We start from the raw sequence: 27,525 nt of genomic DNA, 5'->3' as shown, positions 1-27,525 counted from the left end.
GGGCAGCTGTCGGGCTGCTGTAACGCATCACTGTCCTCGTCGTGCCTCTGTTGGGAACACCTTTTCCTGAGGATGAGGCACAGTAGCCACCGGCCCTGTTTGCTGGTGCCACGTACTCAAATGTATTCTGCTGCCTAATAACTTGCTCTTCCCTACAGCCTCTGTCAAGCAGGGAAATCCTAGTTGTTCAAGCTCTTTCTGAAGATGAATACACTTGTCAGTCCATGTGTCCCATTATCTTGCCCGAACCTGTAGGAAGACTCATTGTGCTCCACCTGGACATTGGCACTGGACCACTGGGTTTGCTCCCTGGCTCTCCATGAGAGATAAAGCCTAACTTTTCTCTACCTGCTTCACATGACCATACATCCTTAGTAAGTCCTCTTGGAGGTGTTTGCTAAGCCAGGAACCCAGCTGTGGGACACTCTTTGGCATGTTGCATTGACAGTGGTATAATCCCTAGCCTACATGACAAATCTGTTGGCCACTTCTTTGCTTCAGTAGCACTGTCAACCTACGGTGAAGCAACCAGGACGTTAATGCTGCCTGGTGGGTGGAACTCAAGGTATTTGCTTCGCCATCATTCTCCTCATGTCTCTATCAGCAAAGGCTACAGGACACAGATGTGGACTGTTATGTGGACTCAGAAGAACAGAGATCAGCAGCTTTTGGACTTTGAGGGGGAAACAGGCCTATTAATTGGCAGAAGCCATGCTTTGCATGGTCACCAGCCTCCTGGTGTAATATTTGGCTCCTACTCCTGTGAAATGAAGCCAAGGCCACCGCTTTCATTGCTGTTTCCCCCTTTATATCTCTATTGCTGCAATGCTCATAGGGAAAAAAAAGCAGCAAAATTTCCATTGCCACAGTGTATTGGTGTCATCTACTTCCATCTACCCCCGTAACTCTGGCCGACACCTCTGTGGGTGTCGTCCCTCCTCTGGTTATACCCCTGGTCCTTCCCTTCTTTTGACATTCAGCTAGCTCATTTCAGCAGTGCTTGGTCTGTCCTGTGGGCCACACGGATTTTGGAGGTTGTCGGTGAGAGCCAGCCAGTGTGGTTTGGCATGTTGATAGCTACTCACTCACTCCAGCTCTGTTGGACAGGGGGTTGCTGGACTCAAGGGAGCTCCAGCCATCTCTTCTGGCTCAAACAGAAGGCTCCACAGTGGTTGTTCTCTGAAACCCAAACTGAAATGGAAATGGCAGGCAATCTGGGGCTGGACGTGTCAGGTTTCCTTTATCTGAAAAATTTGCATTGTTGACTTTTGGCAACCACACTCTGGCTTCTCACCAAGGGCATCTTTGCATAAGCCTCTGAATTTTCAAAATGCATATTTTTGGATTGCCACAGGAGTGTTTCATGGGCAGTTTTTATGTTCTGTGTAAAGTCAGTACAGGTCTGTTAGGATGTCAGGTTAGCTCCTGGAGTTGTCAGCAGTAGCCAAGGCTTTTATAATACTGTGCCCATGCTGATTGGGTTTTTTTGGATATGGGTCTGGGGAGGGGAAGATTAAGCTCAGAGTGGCTCAGAACAGCAGTTCGCCCTTTTCCTTGGTCTTACTATGGGCATAAGCACGCTCAGTCTCCAGTCAATCGACTGCAGTCACAGGCAATCCAAGTCCAGTTCCCAGCAGTAACTGGGGCAGTGCTTGAATCAGCGCTGGCCAAAGCCTTGCTCCTTCAGAATTGTGTTGCTGCCTTTGAACTTCTCCTGGCTTGACATGGGCTTGTGCTGTGGCAGGGCTTGGAGTCAGCATGGCTCTCCCAGGCCACACAGCACCCAGAGCCTGTGTCATCCTCTGCGCCAGCCTTGGCCTCCAGCAATTCCACTTGTGGGTTCCTCCCTTTCATTTCCCAGGGCTCGCTCACTCCATAGACAAGTGTGATCTCAAGCAGAGTCACATGCTGTAACATGGCAGCTCTCCATGCGTGCCTGTGCAAGCACAGCTAATTCACCTCGACCACTGGGAGTGGAAGTCCCCCAACTGGGGTGGGATGTCCTCTTTGAGAACCCGCAGGAAAAAAAAAAGTTTGGATGACAGGGTGACAGAGTTCAGAGCCATCAAGAAAGCCCATCCAAGGGGTTTGATTCCTTAGAACAGAGGAGTTGCTCCATCCCTGAATACTAAATGACTTCTTAATTTTTATGTCTACCACATTAAACTTCCCAGAGAGTCGCTGAGATGGTTTTTCTTGCAACACGGACGTATCTCTTTTGGAGATTATCCTGATAGACAACAGAATGTTTTGGAGCTTGCTATCCAATATGCAAAAGCAGATGTGCTTTTATTGGCTTTTTTTTAACTTGAACTGTGTTTGCAGCTCTCTGCAGAGCAGATGCTCAGAGTTTTGTTGGTATTCATTGGGTGTAATAGAATTATCAGAGCACCAAGAAGAGATGCTGTGTTTGGTAGAGCAGTGTTAAATCTGTTAGTCTCAAGGACCTCAGGGCTGATTTCCAGGTAATGGTTGGCATGTGGTGTCCTGCTTCAAGGCCCCCATTGTGGAGATGGTCATGGGTGCCTTCAATACCAGAAAGAAGAGGTTATTACAGGAGTTGGATTTCTTTGAGATACTATGGGCAGCCATTTGCCACCCATTTTCATTCCTCCTCATTAATTTTATTTTATTTGTTTATAGATTGAGGGGAAATAAGGGTTCCCAGGCAGGGTCGGGGTCCCCAGTTCCAGGTGCTTATGGCTTCCAATTTTAGAGTACCAGCAGGTATGTGAGAGCCCAGAAGCTCCTGTGGCTGGTCAGTAACCTTATTTAAGTTGGCACAGGGTAACTGGAGCAACATCCTGCAGCTTTTGGATGTTTTTATTGTATTTCTGTTCCTGACTAAATGCATTTTACTGGTATTCAGGTTCCAATTCTTACAGGTTTTTATGTTAGAAAATTATACTCATCCCCCATTATTTTCTACTCAAAATGTATGTGTTTTAAAATATGAATAATCACTTACATACACAGCCTTCCAACCTGAATGGCAAAAAAGGCCAGTTACATTCAATATAGAAGTTACACTAAGTTGCAAAATTAACTTTGTTATAGTGGTCACTGGGAAATGAGAATCTGGGCATCTTTCAGAAAATAGCTGATGCAGAAATGGAAAACAAAGGGGGATTAAAATTAAATATTTAAATTGGCTTGTCCTATTATATTATTTAAGCATGGATATGATTCTGCCTAGCATGAGTTTGTTGAATCAAACAAGGATCTATCAATTGTGGATTTACCAGAATAAATTACAATTAAAACCAAATTATGATATCTGATAGAGATTGTAATTTATCATTTCTACAAATATTTGATTTGATGGGAACCAAACTGATGCTGCCATTTCCAAAAACCGATCCTCGCAATTTATTCTGTGGTCTTATAAATTTTCCTTTGCTTGCTTCTTTAGTGGGGTCCCAAATTACAACTCTTTTTAATGGTCAACCTATCTTGGCTTGAATTTTCCCATGCCTGAAGTCCACAATGCTGATTTAGCAGAACAAAAACTTTGAAGATATTTCCTTTTCTCTGTGCTGTTTATTATATCCTTTGCTTTGCGTGTAGACCAAGCTCTGAAGCTTAGGTCAACAAGAAACCACCGTTGTGGCCAGGCTGGCTCGTGGGAAGCAGGGCTCAAATGGTTCCAGTTTGTAGCTCTCCTGGGCCTGAGATGATTCCCACAGGTCAGGCTGGCAGCTTCTGGGGTTTGAAATTGAAGTAAATACCTCTCCAAGGACATGTCCCCTCGACAGTGTTTTTACCTGCATCTGCACACTGGTGGTGGTTACTCTAGGCTTGGGGATTGGTCCTTTAAGGAGAACTAGGATGGATTTAATGCTTACTTGGACCCTTCGGGTTGGAGGCAGACATCAGCTATAAACAGAACATGAAATAATATTTTGCAATTCTTTTTTTGTTTGGTTTTTTTTTTTTTTGACTTTATAAAGTTGAACAAGTGTTCCAAGAAGTTCTGTGCTTGTTTATTCACTTTCTTAAAACTTTGGAATCCAGATCTAGAAATACAGGCCGACTTAAGGTTTACAATTATGATTGCTCTCACTTGAGTTGATTGATGCTACTTGTCAAAAAAAAAAGGTATTAAGATACATAATCTGCAGGAAAAGATTGATGTACTAGTTAAAATATGTTGCTTTTGTCCATAAGGGAAAACCATTGTGAAAGTATTAGCCTCTCAGTTTTCTAAAAATTGGAAGCGTGTTTGCTAGCTATTACAGAAGCAAAAGGAAAGACATCACAACCAGACTTAAGAGATGTAGCTTTTCATAAAGGAAGCAGCTATATTGCAGACTTAGTAGTGGTTGAGTATCGACCTTAAATAAAGAATCAACATTTCTTAAGAATAATCATGGCCCAATAGTTATAATTTTTTTTTTTTTGTGGGAGGATTTTAATGTAATTTCTTCATTGCAGATTTCTAGCTGGAGTTTTGCCCTAATGCGTTTTAGAAGGTGATGTAGGCTTGCTAATCCATGTGAGTTTTCTTAAGAAATGTAAAACACTTTTCAGTTTTACCAAATTATCCCTGCAGATGTGCAGTTGAATTTAACCAATTCAAAAAACTTTTGACTTCTTGTTAGGAAATATCCTTTATTCAAACTTGAAAAAATAGATGAGGAAAGGATTATGTTTCCAAGTCTGTGTTTACAAATCTAAATTGATTTGATTTTTCTCAAATGTTCAGGATGCAGAAATTTTACAGATTTAATTTTATTAAGTTGGAATATCATTACACGCCTTTTAGTGACTCAGAATGGAGTAAAACCTAGCAGATAAATTTAAAGCATCATTTATTTATAAACCATAAATGTGTCCAAATAATTTTTTGTCTGTCATATTTTTAACTGTGACAATGCAGTTTTGATTTTAATTCCTTTTTGCTGAATATGATAGCTTAATTGCATTATATAGTCTTAAAGCACATATTTTATATAAAGGTAAGCCGGGTACTTTTAGGCAAACATTAGTTTTCCCTTGACTTATGTGCAAAAATGTTTCCCACTTAAAGGAAAGCGGTTGAAGGAATCTGGATTGGGTAATTTAGGCTGAACTGTTGAAAGCGAAGTTGTTTGCTTAGGCATCAATCCAGTCAAAACTTGTGCACATCTTTAACTTTCTGCAGTCTGTGTAGCCTGTGGGACCTCTACTGACGTGGATAAAGTATCAAGCATGCAACATCATTCCCAGATTGGATGTACATGCCCTACTATCACATGCACTTGAATTAAAAGTGCATTTAAGTGTGCTTGCAAATAGAAGATCTGGGACTCCTCAGAGATTACCTGATCTCACCAAAATGCCCAGCTGACAGTCAAAAATGAGATTTCCTTTCTTGTCTATGCCTGTGCCTGGGGGTGGGGGGGAGGGAAGGGAACGTTTTGTTGCTTTTAATACGAGCTTCATTGGATTGGTTTGTCTCTCTGGTGCAGTCGTGACGCAGTGTTGTGTTTTATCAGTGCCCACCCCCAGCAGAATTCTTTGCTTAAGAGGAGGCAGATTTTCACCTTCTGAATAAGAATCTGGACTCGCATTGATGCTTCTCGGTGTTGTCTTGTGTGCTCTCCTGTGCCAGAGTGAATTTTATCCCCGGACTGCCTGGTGTAAGTTATAGCCCTCTTTCTACCCTCTGAAAGTTTGCATGTTCAGATGTGACTGTGCTGAATGGTAGGATGTCTACTTTAGACTTCAACCTGTATTTACAATCAGGAGGGAAGGTTGCTAGAAGAACTTAGTTCCTTTTTCTCTTGAGACAACTTTTAAATACTGGGTGAGTTTTAAAGACTTCTCTGCATGGATTTTTTTTTATAAAACATGTTTTCTGTAACCATGAGCACTTGTTTTCTCTGAATGGATCTTGAAAATCTGTAGTATTGAGTCATAAAAACTCCTTGCCTGTTAGAAAGACTTTGTTCAGTAGCTGAAGGATAAAATTGTCCTTTAGTTAGAGAAAAAGATATTTATCAGCAAATGCATGAGGACTTGTTGATACTTTACCTTTCTTACTTGTTTGTAGAATTGCTGAAAGTGACTGCTGTCTGTGTTTTTAGTGAATGTTTTCAGCCACAAAATCTCATGCTAGATATTTTATATGCATTTTTGGCCTTTCAGTGGTGGGAACAAAAGGTTGATGGGGACTAAGAAAAGGAAGCATCCTCTGGAAGTTTTGGGAGCTGACAGTGACAGTCCCTCTCTGCAATGTTAAACTGGATGGGAATCCTTGGAAAGCTATCAACTTCAGTCTTGTTTCCATATCAAGTAGTAGTATTGAAATATGCTTAAACACATTGTAAATGTGTTAAAATAGGAACTGATTGATACAAAACTTGCTTCTGCTGGTGTGGTAATTGATTTTTTTAATAGTAAGTTGGGAGTGCTTTTTGTGTACTGGAGCATTAAACTTGCATAATGTTTGGCCTTGTGACAAGTCCTGTGCATGTAATTTAGAGCCATATAGGGATGTTCTCAGTCTTGAACCACTTGATTCAATACCACCTTTCATATCATGAATGTAGTGTTAGTAATTTAAAGTAAATAATTTGTGAGCCTTGTGGCCTGAGCATGAACTGGAAATCATAAGGACTATTGATATGAATGATGTTAGTAGCTCTGGTTATAAATCAGGCTTGGTTTCTATGCAGTGCTGTGTTTAGTACCCATAGACTGGAATGCCAGATCTGGCCTGAGTTTATACATAGGTGGGAAGCCTGACAGATCAGTTTTATATAAAAAGCAACATACAGAAATAGAGAGGGTATGGACTAACCTCCTAGAAGCTGCTGTCTGGTAAGCATTTTAGACAGACTTTTCAGCCACTGGTAACTACAAGTGAACCTGCCTGTCAGTACAAATTCAGTGCCACTGTCAATCATGAAACGTCTACTGTTTTCAACACAGCAGAGGAAAAGAAATTGTCCTCCCTTGTCTGCCCTGCCATAATGCAAAGCGGAGTAGTCATAAAAATTATTTTGGGACATGCTACACTAGCTGCTGTCCTTTGATTTTTGTTCATACTTGGGCAACAACAAATCGGTTAAAACTGAGACGTCGCAGAATCTCGGTCCCATCCAGAGTAGAAGGAAATTTTCAGCTGCAGCATGGGGCAACTTCTGAGAGTAGCAGAGCTGCATACAGCATGATTTATAGATGGTATGAGATGCATACCTTTCAGTGTTTCACAAGTGCTGTAGGTTCTTCCCTAATTTTCAGTGAAGAGAAGATTAAAGAACATTTACGGCGTCTCTGTTTGTTCCTTTATTGCTGGTGGGTAATGCACTCTGATTGCTTCTCTAGAATTTGAACTTAGTCCTGAGCTTTTATGTATCCATTCGTTCCTGCTGTTAGATACTTCTCTGTTCTCTTTAGCAGAAATTTGTTTAGCAAAACCAAAAATCCTCAGACCCTGAGATCTTTGATTTTCAAATTTAGTATTATTTTTTTCACTAAAACTTGTCTAGGCTTAGTAATGTACTGTGAATAATTTCCAGGAGAGCTGTCTTAGTAAATGTCCTAAAATGATCTCATGATTACCACGAGATCCTAACTTTTTCCTGATGATTCACTTGTCATTGTGCATGAATCAAGGTGCTTTATTACCTAGGTTTTGTTCTTGTCTCTCCCTGAGGGAAGAAGTAGCACTCTGTGTTGACAGAGTTGTAACAGGCTGTTTTGCTAACAACAAAATACAGTCCGAGGGGGGTGTCTGGATCATCTGCCAGTGAGGCAGAGGGACATGCTTAGCATTTCCAAAAATCAAATTTTTCTTGCTGAGGTGCAAGTTTCTTAGTCTGCTTAAAAGGCTTCAACTCGGACCTCCTAAGTATGATACACTGGTTATGGATCATAAGAAAACTCTATTAGCTAAAAAACTTGCCTTAATGCAGAATTAGCTTCTTGCAGCTTGAAATGTCATTTCTCTCCACTCTCCTAGCCATCAGAGATGCACGCTCCAGCTTCAGGTCCTGCAGCTCCCTGGTCCTAAACAGTTCCTCTGCCCTGCTGATGCCCAAGTGTGAGTTTGCAGCATGGCAGAACAGGCTGGGCTGGTTCAGGAAGAGTTATCCAAAACCTAAATAGGAAAATGTACTTTTCCACCCAGAGTCTGCTGTGGTAGCATAGCACACCTGACTGCAGAGGTGGTCTCAGTCCCAGAGATGGATGGGAGGCTCTCCCAGCATCCAGCAGGTCAGGTGGAATTGCATTTGGGTTGCATAGAGGCACGTTGATGAAATACGAGAACAGGAGAGACACAGGCTGGTGACTTCCAGGTGTCACACACAGAGCAGATCACCTGCCATTCCCTACTGCATGGTGTTTTTTCCAGTTTCTTTTTCATCCCAGTGGCAACATGAAATACCACAGGCTCTTGGGTTAGATTAGGTGATGAGGGGCATAGCTCAGCGTGTCTGAGCATGCCAGATGTATTTTGGGCTCTAGAAAGAAGTGTGCTACAAGATTTAGTCTGTATTTAGTCACTGGCCTGCTTTGCAGGATATTTTGCATTTCTGAAAACTTTCTCAGCAGAGATGTGCTTTTTCTTTCTTTTCTTTTTTTAAGCATTTAAAATCTCTTACCCTTTTTTAAGGTTGAAAGTAGTAACACCTAGCCATTCAAAGGCAGCCTACATGTTAATTTTTAAACGTGTTTATTCCTCTTTTCCTTTTGATTTACATCTTCTTAAAGGCACAGCTTGGCCACTGCTGTGCTGCTGCTTGTGCCAACACACTGGACATCAAGTTGAGCCTCTTGAGTTTTGGAGGAAGCTCTATTTTGAACCATCACCTTGCATAAAATGACAGGAGGGGTGACTTCTTACTTGAGACATCCTTTCTCCTGAGGCCATATATCCTATTTCACAGGGAGGGAGTTTATGTAGCTGCCTCTCTGAGCCGCTTGCCAAAAGCCCTGCTGACAGTCTTTTGGAGACTCTTTGGCCTTCATGAGGCCGTTTAGGAGCACACATACTCACACTTGAAGTCTTGATTTCTTTGGGACCATCTGGAGGACTTCTCCCCACCCTCTCCCAGGGAAGCTAATAAAGGCAACCTTGTGACTTAGTGGTTTATTTTGGAAACTGCAGGAACTCGCTGTGGCTGGAGGAGCCAGATTTGGCAAACATTGTCCCATGAATTCTGTTGCAGTGGGGGAATGTCACAATCCCCCTGCTCTTTCTTATCCCAGGAATTGGGTCGCCACAATAAATTGGTAGGTTGGTTGATAAGTGGAGAAAAGACAGATCTTTGTTGGGAATAAGGGTGCGGTTTCATCTTGCTGGTCCAAAGAAATGGGTCTCATATAATCACAGAATTGTGGGTGCATGCATGGACCTCAGTCAGCTTTGCTCATTTTCAGGAGAAGAAACTGGGGCAGTGAGGCTAACTTGGCAAAGGTGCTGTGGAAATCCATACAGGATGAAGAATTTAATCATTAATCTCCAGAATCAAGGAAGGACCCTAGTCCAACATTTCATCTCCTAGCAAAAATCTGATATGCATAATAGAAATTTTTTAGCAAATGCTTTTAGTGGGGTTTTGTATTCATTCACAGGCAAACAAGTGCAAACCATAATTGTTTCTTCCAAATATCATTAGCCTTTTCTGTTTCTGTCAAGTCCTTTTCCACTCAGTGGGCTGAGTGCTCATGAATTATAAAAAAGCAACAAGTCTTCAAACAGAAAACATGATTTGGTGCTTCGTTTTCTCATGTTATCTCATAGTATAAAAATCCTTACACAAATGTTTTTAGCCGTTAAGACCTTCTGAAATGTTATTTTAGAGTGTAAGGCATTCAAGGATTGATATCTGCTCTATGTCTGGAAAAGACTGGAGCAACAGTTGTTCAGCCAGTTTGGAGCCTGCAGAAAAAAAGAGGGGCATCTTTTATGCTGAATATGTGTATGTAGAGAAAGTAACAATCTTTGACATCAATTTAAGAGTTTTCTAGGAAACACTTACGGATAGATGTGTTATTTTCCTCTTGGTTGTTCTCAAGGATCCAGCACCTCAGGAATATGCAAAATCTCTTTTAATTTTTAATTTTACTATTATTTCAGGGGTTTCAGAGACTCTTCCTCCTTGCTACCACAGGACCTGTATTGCATTTGAGTCATTGAAAGAAATTAAGCACGATCTTGAAACTGTGCATGTGGGAATGTTGTATGAAATTGAAATGACTGTGGGGAAAGAGTGAGCAGGAGGGCTCAGAGCTTTAATCTGACATCCCCTGCTCTCAAGAAGTGCTTCTTAAAACAGGTGGAGTTGGCTCATACATGTTTGCTGCTAAATGTTCGTTTAACTCCTTGCCACAGGACACCTTTGTGGTGGCCGGTAACAGAAGATAATTAGCCCTTGGAGGAGGCATGTGGTTTGGGAAAATTTGCTTCTGCATTTTGACCATCTTCATATCACTGTGGGCCTTATCACTCTGTTTAACAGTGTTTTGGATGATGAAGGTTTTATTTTTTAAACTCCCTTTCTACTCCCTTTCTCTCTGTCCATTTTTTGCTTTGAAAGAGCTTACTCTTTTATCGGACTAAGAAAGATGTAATTCAAAAGGCAGTCATAAAACTTAAACTGTCAAAATAAATACTCAAAGATATCTGTGACAATAGTTTGAATACAATAACTGTTAGTAATTGGTAACTATAGGAAAAAACAGAGAGTTCAATGTTTTCATTGCACCTTTTTCATAAGCTTCTCTAAATCAGTAGGGATACATGGAAATATTTTAATTATTGTGCTGTTTCAGTGACTGAAAAGCTGCAAAGAAATTGTATTCTTACTGCATGGGATGTGATAACAGCAAAAGATGAATATTAATGTTCTTCAGAGTATTTTCAGTGGTGTTTTCTAGACGGACATATATAAAAAATGATTTTTCAAAAGAGCATATCCATGGCTGCAGCTGATAAAATGTTGAGAGCTCTGCTGAGATCAGTGGAGCTAGGTGTTATTTATCAGCTGGGCATCAGGCTGTATGGTATGGTCCATGTACTCTCTATGTTTTATATTCACTAGGTGCAAAAAGCCAAGAGGAATCCTCCTGCTAGAAGGAGGGCTTATTGCTCTGCTTGGTAAATTCAGCACAAACAAAACTCCCAAACTTTCTACATTTTTCTAAATTGCCTAAAATATTTTCTTGGTCAGTGATATTGCAAGAAACATATTGCTTTGGAGGTGACCTAATTTGAATCTTTTCTGAATTGCTTTATGATTAGAGCAGTCACATGCTGAGGTAGGACCCCATTAGTAGGTTTAAATCATCTGTTTACTTCTGAAAACACGCATTGTTATGAGCTCTGCTGAGTATTCCCCCCCTTTTATTTTTTTAATTTTCTTTTTCTTTTTTCTTTTTTTGTTTTGTTTTGTTTTGTTTTCTCTGTTGCAGGACAGAACATCGCAGTCGTACCGGTTTGGAAGCAAAATATGGAATGTGTTTCACTGCTGACCGAAGGCAGCCAAATGAACAGTATTTATAGTAGTTTGAAAATCAGCAGTTAGCAGTTTCTTCACATTCTAACACTACCCAGCACTTTCCAGAGAGAACTCATTGTTTACAAGAAATCTGCTTTCCAAATCCGTTGCGGTGCCCTCCAGCCTTGACTATTAACTATTTGCAAAGGGGAAGCTAATCTACGGTTTGGGGAAAGATGGCAATGGATGAGTACCTGTGGATGGTCATTGTGGGTTTTATCATAGCTTTTATTTTAGCTTTTTCCGTTGGTGCAAATGATGTTGCAAATTCTTTCGGAACGGCTGTGGGCTCTGGTGTTGTTACTTTACGCCAGGCTTGCATTTTGGCTTCAGTTTTTGAAACCACTGGCTCAGTATTACTGGGAGCAAAAGTGGGAGAAACAATTCGGAAAGGTATCATTGATGTTAACCTGTACAACAGCACTGTTTCACTGCTGATGGCAGGAGAAGTGAGTGCAATGGTTGGTAAGTAACAATTTCCTATTCCAAGTAACGTTTGTTGTGTGTCTGTCACCCTGCTCATTGTGAACATTGTTAATTAAGTCTTCCCATCTTCTGGACCTGCACATCTTGTTCTTGTGTGAATGCAGGGGCCTGTATTCCTTTTTAAGTCTCCTATGGTTTTTTAAAATGCTTCTAATAATTTACATTTTTCAATGGTTCAGCCATTTAACTAATAGATGAAAAGAAATGTTTAACACAATGGATCCTGTATATGTATAAGATACTGAAAGAAATTATTTTGGAGATTTTTGTGATGGTAAATGGCAAATATAAAAGCATAGCATTTGTGTCTGTACAGAAGATCCTACAGAATCAGCAGTTTGCAATGAGTATGTATGAGAAGGAATCCTTTTTTAAAGGGTTACAGAAAATCCAAAAACATTTGTGTAAACTGGTTGCCTACACTTCACCCTTGCCCACGGCAGAACTAAGGGAGCAGTAAAGATAATCACGCATTTAAGGTATTTTTAATTTTTCTGACCAAAACGACAGCAGGTCAGCGTACCTTAGTCTGCCCCTGTGCTTGTGTTTGTAGTTAACTAAATCTCTGTTCAGAACAAAAGCATATTCTGAGGTAAGTAACATTAAGCCACGGTATTTACTCTTTGTTTATATGCAAGAGGCTTTATGAGCTTTTAGAGAGCTCCCTCAAGGAGCAAACCTGCTTTTAAAGGGCAGGAGGCAGCAGGGAGGAAACCCTTTATCTGTAGGAGAGGCAGCCCCGGCAAGGGGCCAGCCCTCCCACCTCAGTCTGGCAGGTTGGTGATATCCCGTGACAGGCTGGCGTGGTTTATACAAGCACTGCAGCATCCTCTGCTTCAAAGGGGTGTTCCACGTGAAGGTTTTCTTCCTTAAACCTACTTAAACCTGACCTAAATGTTATTTCCACCTATCCCTTCTAACCTCCTCACACTTTTTTTATTTTATGCAAGACCTGCACATGAGGTAGGCGAGTCTGTGCAGAGATCTACTACATGTGGTTATTTTCCTGTTTTCCTTTGGGAAAGGGGAAATTTTAGCTTTCTTTTTTAAATTATTTTTTTTATAATTTTTTAATGGATCAAAATGGACATTGAGTGACAGTTTCTGGAGTTGTCAGAGGTGGCTTTGTGTGGACGTGCCTGAGAGTGTGGAGGTAGTTGCCTTGCTTCTTTGGCTGCTCCTGAGCCTCCTGAAGGTTGGCCACTTTTCCTTGCCCAAGGGGAAGAGGGGTTGGTTAGCAAGAAATCACTGCTGGGACCGCAGCCACTTCCACAGATGGTCCCACCTTAAACCACCTCAAGTGCTCTTGGCCCCCTCCCCCCCCATCAGTCTTTCCTGATACCTTGCAATGTCAGCTGCAGGTTTCTGGTCTTTCCCTCAAGGTGTACAGTGACTTTTTAGCACCATTCCACTTGCATCTTTTATCCTTGTGCTTGCTGAGATAGCTCTGTCTTTTCCTGTGGGCATGAGCTGCGAGCAGTTCACACCGTCTGAAATGTTAAGTGACCTGTGTATTCTTGATACCATGATTCCCATTGAAGGAAGGGTCCGTTTTCTTTTCTGTATCTATTTCTGTTATCCTGATCCTGGCAGGGCAAAGTTTTAAGTCTCAGATACCTCCTGCAGAGGCAACTGGCCAGAAGCTCAAAGAAAACAACTTATTTGCATGCTTATTTACATAAGCCTGTGTGAACTTCATGACCAGTTGCATTCCCTTCCTCCAGTAGGGGCATTTAGAAGAAATTCCAGATTTTAAGTCTCAGAATTAATCACAAGTTACAAAATGCAGATTTCAAATTTTTTTCCCTCAAATCCATCTCCAGCTTTTCTCAAGATGTATGATATTTTTTCTGTGTTTTCTTTGAGTTTTCCTGGGTGTTTGCTTTTCCTCTTTCTGTTCTTGCTCTGCATTTTCCCCCGCCCTGTTCTCTCATGCCTCACGATCATGTTTTTGCAAATGGATTTAGCTTCTGAATTTCAATGAGGCTTAAATGAGTCAACAGTCTGGGAGAGACCAAAAGTCACTGTATCCTCTTTCCAGATGTTGATGGAAGATCCTTTGATGTTTGCAGCAAACAGCAGATGTAATTTTCAGGTTGACCTCCTCTCCTAAGAGAAAAGGAAGCAGGAAGTAATGGGATTAAAATTTTAAAATGTAGCATTTTGTAGTAATTTGTAGCAAAATAAAATGTTGTCTATTAGGCAGATGAGAAGTTAGGGACTACTGCCCTTGGGGGTAGATTGTAATACTTGCCCAGCATTAACCAATTGTCAGGTTATTGTCAGGACTTGCTCGTGTGTTGTTCTAGAGGTTCTGGTGCAAGCTGAAGTCAGCAGCTGACATGAGTGAGGAGATGCCACCAACAGAGAGGACATCCCAGGCAGGATTAGCAGAGCCAAGTACTAATCTAGTCCTGCAGGTGACATGGTGTTTGATGGGGGCTCACGGCTGGCACAGAGCACCGGAGCCTCAGGGCAATGGATGCAGTGCCCTCAGCAGCAGGGGAGCATGAAACGCACCCTGGCCAAAAGCTGGTGCAGGCAACTCCTGGTCAGGGCAGTCTGCAGCCAGCCCTCTGTCTTTAAGGGATATTAGCTGAGAGGAAAAGGTGTGGGCCACGGTGTCAGCAGGCATGAAGAGTCTGAATTTGGGACTCTGTGACCGGCCTAGTGAACCTCCTGCTTCCTTGAGTAGTTTTGCAAAGGTAAAAATTTAGAAAACATAGACTTTTAAAATTTAAAACATAGATTTTATGTTAAAGAGGATTTAAATCTTTGATGTAGGTAGTTAAAGCACTGGAAGTCCCAGAGAAACGTCTTTCTCTGGTGTCCTTTGTATTTTCTTCTGTTCCTTAAACTTCTTTACATTATGCATTGTCCTTCTCAGACCACCCATTGGTCCTCCACCACCTTTTTCTTTCTCTCCTGTTTGTTTTCAATTGAGCAGCCTGGTCTAGTGGAAGGTATCCTTGCCCATGGCACAGAGTTTGGAATAAGATGATGTTTTAAGGTCCCTTCCAACACAAACCATTCTGTGATTCTATGAAGTTAAATAAACAAGAAATAGTTCCATACTCCCTCTATTTCCCCCGACAAAAAACCCCAGTCCTCACGAGACATTTGCAGTGCAGCTGTGGCTTGGTTGCATTTTCCCTGGTTTTTATACTGAGTATTTTGTAATTACATATCTATGGTTGGCTTATCTTTTTATTTGGCTTCTTTCAGATGTAACCATCTGATTTCTCCTTCTCCTCACTTCCACTTGCTGGCCTCTAAGTTCATGTCAAAGGTTTCAAAGTGTTTTTATTTTTATTTTAGTCCAGCAGAAAAGAAGCCAGAAAATTAAAGAGCAGGTGTTCCTTGATTGATCTAGAATTTCCACTAGCAAGAGAAGTAACAGTTGTTTTGGGATAGTACACGAGGAGAGATCAGTTTTACAAACTGGTTGACTGCCAGATATAGCCACATATGATACCAGCACATCACCGTTTGCAGATGGCTCTGTTTCAAGACCTTCAAACCATCTTCTCATGTTGGAATTGAGGATGGAGGTTAAAACTTTGAGTAATCTGCCAGCGTATGTTCAGTGACCTTGCTTTATCACCCATATCTGCTGCAGATCTGTTAAGAGAGTTAGCGCAGGCCAGAAGATTCAGGGTCTCTCATGGCAGTCTGATTGCTGCCATTGGTGACTCTTAATACATGAAAATTTAGTCTTAAGGCCATGAAGGATTATGATGAAGAAGAGATCTTTGTAAGAATTCTCTAATATTAGGTGGGGTCCACAGGAAGCTTATGTTACACTCAAAAGTATTTTGGTGTCCTGAGGTTAGTGCCACTGCAAGAGGAGCAGGGAACGCGTGCCTTTGCAAAGTGAAAATGAGTTGGCGCATGGAGGCACGTGCTTGAGAGCTTGGTGGCCAACTGTGTCTGATCTAACTTCTGAAAGTGGTGCTTGGGGTACTTTTTTTTCCCTGCACTCTTAGCCAGCATCCTTCCTGGATGTCTTGTTGGGACACCAGATTTTTTTGCATTTACTTTATTACATTACATACATACATTAACCACCATCTCTTAGTTTGTTAGGAGAACTTCCTAACATATTTCCTTCTGCCAGGGGTGTCTTTAGCTTCTCCATGACTAAGATCACCCTTTTCTGCAGTCTTAAATTTCTCCAGTACAATGAGCTGCAAATGACGGCAGTGAGAGAGGCCTTATTCCCTCCTCAGTCCATTTTTTCTATAGCGGACTGAATGGCTGTGAATGACTGAGATGAGGCATAAAATCTCTCTGCCCCACAATTTGAACCTTCCTCTGGTAGTATCCAAGTTTAGGAGCATGGGTAGTTCGCTAGTGAAATGGTGAATACCTCCTCATACTGATCACTTGGAGGCTTCCAGGGTCAGCTATCAAGAATGAGGTTTTCTAAGCTTGATGTACACTGGGAGCAGTTTGTGTACTTAATCAGACAGGCTGTAAATACTGAAAGCAGAACTGTTGTGAATTGTAGGGAGATGTTAGTCATAAACAGTCATAAGTAAGACGTAGCATTCAAGGCTGCTATTAAACTGTCTTAGTATCTGCTTTTAGAGACAGAACAGGAACAAAACTCTCTTTAGAAGATCTCTCTTATGCATGTGGAGTGTAGGCAGCACTTGTAAAAGAATGTGGGCACGTGGCAAAGAATTTTCTGTATTACATTATTGTTGTTGTTGTTTATAGCATATGGTTCACTTGTTTCTAGGTTCTGCTGTTTGGCAGCTAATTGCATCGTTCTTGAAACTCCCAATATCAGGGACCCATTGCATTGTAGGTGCTACGATTGGATTTTCTCTGGTGGCAATTGGCACGCAGGGTGTCCAGTGGATGCAGCTTGTCAAGATTGGTAAGTGCTGTCTCCTTTTATGTGTGAGGGTATGTGAAATAGCGTGTGCTGCCTGCAAAAAACATTCCCAGAAATCTGCTTTGTGCTGATAGCACTCCCTCATTAATTTATTTTCCACCCCAGTCGTGTCATTCAGAAAATGCACTGGTGCCATGTTCATTAAGGGCTGCAGGGTGTCTCCAGTGGAGAAAGGGGTAAGGCAAAAGTTTTACTTCCCCAGTGGTAAGCTGGGGGCACGTTGTCCCTCAAGAGACATGCCTCAAGGTGACATTCCTCCTCTTCTAATTCTTTTTGTGGCGGCTCATACTACCCTTTTCTTGCTCTCAACAATGTGAATGCTGTCATGTGAATGCCCACAGTCATGTTTCTCCACCCACCACCTTCAGGGCATACAGCACATTTAACTCACAGCCTCCCGTTGCCAAGATCAGTACATCCAAGCAGGGATGTGATGGAGTGTTTTGTTATTGTTTTGGAAGCCTTTGGAACTTGAGGGGCAGCCTAAAGTCTCTATTAAAAGGATTTTATGCTGAAGCAATGGTAATATATTTGAATTTTAGCAATACATGTATTTTTTTTAATTCTGTCAATAGTAAAAGAGAGTTTTCAGTGACAGCCGAATCAATGTTAACCATGCTGCAAACAATAAATCACTCTGGATGAGATTTCCAGAGTGCTGCCCTAATCCGGTTTTATTGAAATCAGTGGGAGCTTTGCCACCTACTTCAGTTAAATCAGTCCTGGACACTTGCAGTGCTGGCCTGCAAAAAATGTACACACATTATACATTACAGTTGATGCTTCTCTGGCACTTTGGAACTTGAGACTGTTACCCTGGGAGCAGTAACATCCTGCTAGATGCAGTTGCTTTCCACTTGCTTGCAACATTTGTGGTCATGGTGATTAGGAAATTACAGTGCTTTCTTGGTCTATTCTGATTCAAACTACGAGAAATTTTTCTGATGAATTTGATTGCTAAACTTGCAAAATTAGCAGGAAATGCTTTGGCTGATGTTTCTAATGGTGTCTAGCACTACTTTGACTTTAATGAGTGTCGGTGGACACTGAGTTGCACCAGTTGGAAGTAAACATGCAGAACACTTATTCCAGTTGTACAAGAACTGTTTTAAATTTGTTGCTCATTAACAATGTACTTAACTATTATGCAAGAATACTGGTTTTTTCAAGTTTCATTCTTTCTTCAACACAGTTGCCTCTTGGTTCATTTCCCCACTGTTATCTGGCTTGATGTCTGGAATCCTCTTTGTGCTGATCAGATTCTTCATTTTAAACAAGGTAAAGAAATCTCACTATTAAAATGAGTGCTTAGTATGAGGGTTGTGTTTTAGCCTCCCATTTGAGTGCTGGCATTTCCAGAGTTGAAAGTTTGTGACTTCTTTTTGGACAGGAGACCTGTCATTTTTTTAATAGCCTTTTGAGTTCTACTTGCTCTTAGCAGTTTTGAAAGCTCACAGTAATCTAGTATTTGAGGCTTAGAAGGTGCTATGTGATAATTATTATTGTATATTCTGTTTGGTCAGAGGATGGTACATTGAGGCTGCTTCTATGTTAGTACAAGTTTGCTGGCATTGACTTAGCCTCACAATAGCTGTTCTGATTGTAATTTAAACAGAACAGTCCTCCCTTGAAGATACTCTAATCGGTATTTTAAAGTTGTGAAGTTTTAAGCCTTGGTTTTCTAGCACATCAGGCATTAGAAGATGGGCATCTGCCTATTTTGTAGATTCTCAAGAAACCTGAATCAGTGGGTTTTAGTGACCTGAGGTAACATCAGTCCACATATCTCCAGTGCAAAAGATGACTTGCCTGCCACCCAGCATGAACTGGAAACTTCAACGCTTTTATCTGCCTTTTCCATCTCTCTCACACGATTCAGCTTGCTAAAATGGGGAAGTGCAGTGCATGACAGTGACCTAAAATAAGGGACACTATATTAGCAGTTATACAGGGAACCTAAATAGATGAGGGATTAATTCTTCTGCTATAAATAGCACCACCTGTAACCTCAGCTTCATCGTTCTTTATTTCTGCTCTAAATAAATGTCAGTGATAAAAACAGATGATAGATTTGATGAGATTCAGCTTTGCATAAAAAATAATTCAAGTTGCATAAAAGATGAGGAAAGGTTCCACTATTGTATTCAAAGCCTAGCAACTCAAGAAATAAGTCATCAAAATCATGTGAACTCTGGTATTAAAGCCACATATTTAAGCATTCAAGAGGCAGAAAAAGTTCAAGTTAAGGAAATTGCCTCTCAACTGCTGTCTGTGCCATTCACTAAGTAGTAAGATCTGCAGAGCTTCTGGCATAAGCAGGTAGTGACTTGTGTGCATGCATAAAAAAGAGCAGCTTTCTAGCTTGTGAGTCTGTGGCCTGTTATAGGGCTCCATGCCCTTGTTGGGGGTGGCTGTGAATAGCAGCTGGCCCTGCAAATACAGCCCATCTGCATCACACTCTGGGACCAGGGCATAGCACAGGGCAGCCACAGCCTTTTCTCAGTTCCCTTTTATAGCTCATGGCAGCAAGAAATAAAACCAAATTAGCCAGCCCTCAGCTTTGCCAGCTCTTTGCAAACTCGTGGAGCCCCTCAAAAGGCCAAAGCAGTGCCTCACAAAGGCTTTGTCCATGGCTCACACGGTGCGTTTCCGCTGCGCCGTCAGCTGAGTCTTTCCTTGTGAGTGCCGAGAGCATGGGAGCACAGTGGGCAGCAGACACGGTGCCATGCTAAACATTGCCTGCTCACTTTATGTCTGTTACCTCTTTAATACAGCCAGACACTTGGGATTTCAGGGATTTCTGTTAGCTGGTAGGAAGTGCCAGTCTGTCTCGGTCGAAATGGAGAGCTTAGGAATATGGTTTTGAGATGGATGCATTGCACTGCTGCTTGTAGCACTGGTCCAAAACATCAATGCCCACTCCTGCTTGGCATCCTTCAGTTGTGCTAAGTGAAAGGGACTCCTCATCTTGGACACAAAATAAATAAGAACACACTTGCAGAAAGAAACCTGCTCCCAGGTCACTCAGCATGGCTGCAGCTGACCGGAAAGTAAAACGTGTCCCTGGTTCCCATTAACAGTGTCAAGGTTCTCCAGAATGCTGGTACTTGCCAGGACCAGCATTGTGGATTTGGGTGTAACCAGGCAGGTTGCCATCCTTTCCTTGACATCCAAAAGCTTCACCTGCCTGGCACTGACTGGGGTGCATGTGTTTTCCACATGGAGGTTCATGCTGGCATTAATCTGGTGCAAAACGCAGCTAACATTTCCTTTTTTTCATGGTTTCTGTGCAGGAAGACCCTGTGCCCAATGGTCTCCGCGCACTCCCAGTGTTTTATGCTGCTACCATAGCTATTAACGTGTTTTCCATCATGTACACTGGGGCACCAGGTGAGTGAGCTGGGGGAGGCACGGGAGGGAGGGGTCCCAAAATGTATAAGGATACTCTGCCAGCGTCATCCAGACACCACAGGGTTATCTCCTGCCTTAGGAGTTAACGAGGGCAAGAGTAAATCATTCACCTCCCCACATGCTTCTATTTGTATGTGTGTTTTTGTGACATGCTCCTGATCGCTCTGGTTAGTGGGGAAGAGCATAGCTACAAAAGAAATCCCTCTTTAGAGGAATGGAAATTACTGAGATGAGGCTTTGGCTTTGTAAATCTGAGCACATGTTGAGCTCTCGAAGGTATTCTAGGTTTGTGCATCAAGGAGTGAAGGTTCAGAGCAGGGTGGGGGAGCAGGTGCTGTTTGCACTCAGTGTAATGCTGTCACTCCACTGACATCAGCAGAGTCACTGTTCTGGCAGGGCTGGCTCCAAGACTGTTATTTAAATTTGTTTCTTTATTTCACTTTAGTGATAAGAAACCCCAAGCCTGTTTCTTCATTGAATGCATCTTCTTTCCTTAGTGTTTTGATTGCAACTCAGTAGAAGGAAATGAAGTTGAAAGACTTTATTTATATTTTTGTATATTTGTATATTTTATGTGCTTTTACACATGTTTGTGTTTATTCATATGTGTATTTATATTTTAATTTTTATATTATTTGAATTTATATATTCTTGTATTTATATTTGTATATTTATATTCTCACATTTTATGTTTATGTATTTGCATTTATATTTTTGTAGTTTACTGAAGTGGTGTGCATTTAAACACACATTGTAGCAAAAGGGTTCAGAACAAAGATGTTCAGTGATCTCAACTACTTTGTTGAAGACTCTGGTCATTCAATGTTATCTTTAGGTTAGACTATTGTCCAAGAGTGATGAATGAATAGGCAGTCAAAGATAGGCTCCTGAACATGAATTAAGAAAGCAGGCTTAGAAAGCGACCTTTTTTTTTGCACGGAAATATTCCTCTAAAATACAACACACTAGCTGTACTAGATAAATGCAGTTGGTAGACCCTACTCCATAGCATAGCATTACTGGAATGAATAAAAAACTTGAGGCATTCCCAATTTGAAGGTAACATAACTATTCCTCTTAAGTCTAATTGGCTGTGTATCCAAGATACTTCACAGTAAATCATCTGTATAACTCACATTTCCTCATTAGTTGTACTGCAGAAGTAGGTCAGGCACACACAGTGAGTCATTAAGCAAAATAAATGAAATAAGAATCTTAATGTCCCTTCTGTTTCAGCTTAGCAGTCTCTAAAGTGTGTGAATAAAAAGGTGGGACTCCATTTTTGGTACTGGGAAAATACATATTTACTTTCCAAGGCCTCTGTTCTGGCGACATTTTACTCATAAGGATGAATTAATCATGTGGGTTTCAAGATAGGCAGTGTATATATGGGTTTGAAAGATCGGAGTCCACGCTTTTTCTTCATCAAGAGTCGGACTGTTTCATTGAACAAGTGCAAGGATCTCTGCTGGGGGAGTCATTACAGAAACATGAGTTGTTGACGTCGCTGTGCGTTGCAGGACGAAGCCTCAGCTTAGGAGTGCTGCATTAAGCTAATATCGTAAGCATGTAAGGGCTTAGAGTAAGCTAAGCATCAGGCTTTATGGACCAGAGCAAAGGTCAGGTAAACACTTACCCTAATGGGCAGCGTGGTTCAACATGCATTCATGTATGAAAGCACTGCAAGCTTGTTTTAGCAGCCCTGATGTGGGGGTTTTACCCTTGGCTCTTTTGGAAATAAGGTCACAGTGAGGTAACAGGAAACTGGAAGACTAAACCTGCAAATGTTTCCATGTCAACTATACCTTTAAAAGCTGCAGTAACTGATAATATGTTAAAAGTCATCAGCTCCTTCATGTTGGTTTTGAATATATTGTGAACACTGGCTTTTCTGCAACAGACTGCTCTTCCACTGCTTGGAATAATTAAGTCGTGTTAATTTATGGTTAGCTTGGGTTTTATTTCTTTGTCTTTACAGTACTGGGACTGATACTGCCAATGTGGGCCATTGCTCTAATATCGGTTGGCGTGTCCTTAGTATTTGCTGTCTTAGTCTGGATTTTTGTGTGTCCCTGGATGAAGAGAAAAATAGAAAGTAAGTAGTTATTTGATGATATGTGAGTGATAAAAAATCATGGAAAATTACATTTCAGAGGTGGAAGTGCCTTGAAAGGTCACCTAGTCCAGTCCCCACCCCTAGGCAGGATGTTCCTAAACTATTCCTCGTGTAGTTGTGTAATTTTCTTTAAAAATCTGCAGTGGTAGAAATTCAAGACCTTGTTAGGCAAGCCACTGCAGTGCTCACTTTTGGAGTCTAGCAGAAACAGGAAAATAAAACCTGGAATATAATCTGGTTTATATTTTATTAAGAAAAAGTTAAAGAGAAAATGCCTGTCAGAATGATCATCTTTAAGTGACCATTGTAACTTTACAGAAAGTTGGGCTGATCACAGCTTTTAGCTTTACAGTCTTTTGCTTGTTTGCTTTGCTACTCTCAACAAATGCATTGTTTAAAATGCAGAGAAGAGTTTCAGGTTTCATTAATAGATGAACAGCTCAGTGTTTTACTTCAGTTACCTACTTGGGTGAATTTTATAGGGAGAACCAAAGATGTGGAATTTTCATACATTAACTTAGTAAAGATAAGTGTTAGAAATAAGTAGTGTGTGTATGAAATGAATCTTGGTTATTGTAGCCATGTTAAACTATGCTGTTGATGCAAACAGTGGAAACTTAAGTAGCAAGTGCTATAGGTTGGGTTTAACATTACAGTACTGTTATTTCCTTAGGCCGGTTAAAGAAAGATGCTGCATTGTCAAGGATATCAGATGAAAGTCTTGATAAAATTCAAGACGAAGAAACACCAGTCTTTAAAGAGCTTCCTGGTGCCAAAGCATCTGATGAAAGCACGATTCCCCTTACTGGCTCGGTAACAGAAGCTGCTGGGGCATCAGATACTATTGCAAATGGAAACCATCCACGTGTACCATATGGTAAGGAACTAAGACAACTTAGACGGTTTTTCTGCCTGTTTCAATGAGGTTTCTTAACTGCAAGTAGGTCTCTGCTGTAAATAGTAAATTAGGGTTTGGAATTTCCATCTCTAATCCTTTTTCAATGCTTGTTTGAAAAGATGCTCATTTACAAGTGACATTTTCTGGAGAGGACGTAAAATCAATTACATTTTGTTTGGCTGTATTTCAGTTTTAGAAACAGCTGAAAAAAAATTGCTTGCCTTTTTGTGTTGCTTTACTTTGTATTTTTTCTTAATGGTGTTTCCATCCTTTCAAGCAGTGGAAAAATACAGAGCACACAGATTGCTGATGTATGAAGGTTAAATTCAACATAAAGACGATTAGCATACTACAGCAGGAGATGAAAAGATTTGAACTTTAGTTGACAAATGTACGACCATTTGGAGCGTGTCCACTAGAAAAATCTCACACATTGTTTTCTGAACATATATTTGTAAGAAGTAGACTTGTGTGCATAAAACTCTTCCTGTTCTGCCACGTGGTAGGATCACCCCCTCCACTTAGCGGCCTGCTGACTTTGATATCACTTTGCTAACATCTACAAAGTCCTGTAATTTGGTTAATAAATGCCTAATATATTCAACTGATTCTTACAAAATCAAATAAGTCATGACGTGGAGCCCTTAGAGTGTGTGCTTCCAGTTTAAAAATAGCTAAACCCAATTCCGAATGTTGAACAGTGAAAGTCCGGGAAGTCAGGAAATGAAAAAGTTCAGAAATATTACTTGTGGTACATTTTGATATGTGTCCTACAGTGTATGCTGACATTAAATGTATACAGTGGGAATAATCATCATCATGTTCATACAACTAGTATATAGAAAATGTTGCAATAGCTAAGGAAATACTTCTGCAGAACATGAACTTTTTTGCTTTGTTTTTTTTTAATGATTTTTTAAAGGCTGTGTAAATGTCTCCTAAACAAATGAGTATGAATGAAATGTCTCTTAAACATATAAGTCCCAGTATGAAATTGCAGTAAACCACATTTCAGAAATCCTAATTATTCCTATTCAATGTAGTAAAAACCTCAGAAAAAGTAGAGCTTGCTTTACAAGAAAGGAGTTTTATGGAAATTTATTTTTTCAAAAAACCTGAGGATTTAACCATAAAGTATCACATTTGAATAGCTGATCCCAAGTGACTTGCTGCAGGTCATAGAGCATGTCTGGGGAGACTCAACACTGGAACAAAGCTCTTTTTGCACAGAAGATGAGAGACTTTATTTTGCAGTGAATTGAATCTCCACTTATTCACTGCATGTAGTGCAAATTGATCTTCTTTGTCCTGTATTCTCAGATGGTGGCCACATTATTGTCTTGTGTTGGAGGAAGGGGCCTTTTGTATTGCATTTCATGTAAATAAAATCTCTAAATCTCTGCTTTCTAGGAAGGGCATTTTCAGTGACACACACCTCAGTGAAATCACCTGTTTCCAATGGCACCTTCAGCTTCGATGGCCACGTGAGGAGCGATGGCCACGTGTATCACACTGTGCACAAGGACTCAGGTTTATACAAAGACTTGCTCCACAAAATCCACCTGGACAGGGCCAACGATGAGAGGCCCACCGCAGAAAACAACTACAAACTGCTACGGCGCAACAACAGCTACACTTGCTACACTGCTGCTATTTGTGGCATGCCCGTGCATTCCTCCTTTAAGGCAGCGGATACTTCTACTCCAGAAGACAGTGAGAAGTTAGTGGGAGACACCGTTTCCTACTCCAAGAAGCGAGTCCGCTACGACAGCTACTCCAGCTATTGCAACGCAGTGGCTGAGGCAGAGATTGAGGCGGAGGAAGGTGGGGTGGAAATGAAGTTGGCCTCTGAACTTGCAGATCCCAACCGGCCCCCCGTTGAGCCTGTGGAAGAGGATAAGGAAGAGAAAGACACCTCTCAGGTCCATCTACTTTTCCACTTCCTCCAGATCTTAACAGCCTGCTTTGGATCCTTTGCCCATGGAGGCAATGATGTCAGGTAAGAAGATGAGATCTCACAAACCAGCAGTTTTACAGTTTAAGTACATGGAGCCAGGTTTGCCAGCTTGGCTGTTTGGAAAGCACGTTCATTTCTGCAGGTAAATGATCATCAGTGTTTTACAAAGCATGTGGCATCAATATCCCTGGTGCTTTCCAGGAGTTGCACAGCTCAGTCTATGGTTTCTTTTCTTCTCAGGGGTAAAATCTTCTTTATTCACTGCTAAATAATTGTTAAGTAATTAGTTTAATGTAGGTTTAATTTTTAATTTAGGCAATCTTGGAGGCATTGAGACTCCCCCCAACATTCAAAACACTGTAAAAGCAAACAGGACTGTCCCAGCCCTGCAGAATTTGCAGCCTATTTTAACTGCAAAATCAGAAGCCTTCAAAAGATGAGAGGTTTTAGACTATTTTTCGCCATTAGATGAATTTCATCTCTTATCACACAGCACCTCACCGTCTCGGTGGCATGTGGCTGAAGAGCAATGTGGGTGGGTTTGCTGTGTCTCTGGGAACACTGTGTATTTTTTCTTTAGGATTTGACTGGACTGCCTCTTCCCTAGACCTGGAGTGATCCATTTGGTATTTAATAGATGCTTTTTCCAGTATCGTGGTAAGGTCCCCTGAGAAATTCTCTCAAGTGGCTTGTTGAAGCAGCTGTCCTTATTTGGGTTGTGGCTGGGGCTGTACTGAGTCCCCTTCCTGCCGGACCCTTGCTGTGTTAGCCATGCCCCGAGGGTGTCGGTTTCAGTGTTTTCAGCAGGACTTTACAGCATTCATAATTTTCATTGCCCTCCTTAGGCTTCTGGGCAAACTCTGGCCCACTCTTCAAGGAGAACACTTATTGCTCCTCGCTCTTGTCAGCCATGCAATTTAACTCATAACTTATCATGAAAACACTTAAAAACATGGTTCTTCATTCCCCATCCATCCAGCATCCTGGGAATTCAGAACAGGGCTTTCTGAAGAGCCTTTTGTACTTCCTTAGTATCCACAGGGATCTGGCTCTGGGAAGGAGTCCAGAGTCCCCTCATCCTCTGGATCAGAGGGCAACGGTGCAGCTTTCTTTCCTCTCAGATGGTCTCTGTTGTTAAAGACCTCTGCTCTGAGCACACTGGCCAAGAGCAAAGACCCATGGGGGTCCAATGTCCAAGCTCTGCAACTGGCCAGCAGCGAGTGCTGAAGGGAACATAGAGATCAGAACAAAGACTGCTGATATTTCTTGTAATGTACCCTGGGAAATACCATTGCAGAAAGTTCACAGCCTACCTCAGTAGGTGCCCCAGGTCCTTTATTCCCTGCAGGTGATGCTTATACATAGTCCTCAAGGATTCATGTGTTTATACAAGCATCACTTGCATGTTATGTAGGAGGAAGGGGTAGTCACTTTTGTTAGAAGTGGTCTGTATGGATGCATTTAGTTCAGAAATCAGATTTGGTGTCAACAGAAGCTGGCAAGGATGAAATACAAAGTTTAGACTCTGTGCTGTATGTGCTGTTGCATCTTACAGCCTAATTCCCTTAGAATTTTACATTTGGACTGGCTTGTTACAGTGACAATTTCCTTTCCTGAAAATTCATGTGTTTTCAGTGTTTTTCAGATCCCTACTTCCATTGGTGATCCTATCAAATTTGCCAGGAAGTGTGTTTTTATTAAATGCTGTTTATTCCAAAATCTCTTCTTAAGCTGAATTTATATAATTGCAAAACTAAAGAACACGTCAGCTTCATTTTGTCAAGGCTGGTACAAAAGCAGGAAGATGGTCATGTGTGAGGGATTGGATAGGAACCCATCCTTGCAATTGTACTGAGTTCCAGCTAAACAATAAAATTGAAGACGCCTTCGTATGCCTAAAAGATTTGGTAGATAAAATTCTCTGGGAATGCAGATATTTATCCTGAGGATCATATAGCAGAGATGTTTAGCCAGTCTTCATCTAGTGGAGCAAAAGATGTCTTGGCTCCGCCACATGTTGCATGAAGATCTGCAGAGCTCTAAAGGCAGTGCGTTGTTCAAAAAATTATGCAGTAGAACCTAGTGAGTAGCACAGCTTTCTGTTCACATTTCTGTAAGAAAGTAAGCCCTGGCAGTCCATCTTCCACTGATGCCTGCTATCTTTTCATCTCCCTCCTTCATACACTTTCCTTCTGCTCATTTTAGGTGCTGCCGTCAAGCTGTTTCTCTAATTTTTTTCCTCAGCCTTGAATCCTGTCGTTAAAA

At 41.3% G+C, this 27,525-nt stretch overlaps 1 protein-coding gene across 7 annotated transcripts in view; it reads left to right on the top strand.

The window, feature by feature from the left end:
• SLC20A2 (solute carrier family 20 member 2) overlaps positions 1-27,525 on the top strand; it is a 56,558-nt gene that overhangs the window by 13,140 nt on the left and 15,893 nt on the right. For 5 of the 7 annotated variants that reach the window (XM_042049386.1, XM_042049387.1, XR_006019838.1 and 2 more), the window contains 8 exons: positions 5,478-5,621; positions 11,404-11,954; positions 16,720-16,860; positions 18,071-18,156; positions 20,172-20,268; positions 22,268-22,384; positions 23,079-23,282; positions 24,714-25,302. In XM_042049386.1, the coding sequence (XP_041905320.1) occupies positions 11,666-11,954; positions 16,720-16,860; positions 18,071-18,156; positions 20,172-20,268; positions 22,268-22,384; positions 23,079-23,282; positions 24,714-25,302 (1,523 nt within the window). In that variant the 5' untranslated portion in view covers positions 5,478-5,621; positions 11,404-11,665. Of the gene's footprint in view, positions 1-5,477; positions 5,622-11,403; positions 11,955-16,719; positions 16,861-18,070; positions 18,157-20,171; positions 20,269-22,267; positions 22,385-23,078; positions 23,283-24,713; positions 25,303-27,525 lie in introns of those variants that run through there. The other 2 variants (XM_042049385.1, XM_042049388.1) reach the window with 1 other exon arrangement.

Source organism: Corvus kubaryi, unplaced genomic scaffold, assembly GCF_017639235.1.
Source record: "Corvus kubaryi isolate FWS band 111438036 unplaced genomic scaffold, C.kubaryi_AGA036_p1.0 71, whole genome shotgun sequence".
Lineage (NCBI taxonomy): Eukaryota > Metazoa > Chordata > Aves > Passeriformes > Corvidae > Corvus > Corvus kubaryi.
Note: the sequence above shows the minus strand (reverse complement) of the source record. Positions and strands in the feature narration are given on the sequence as shown.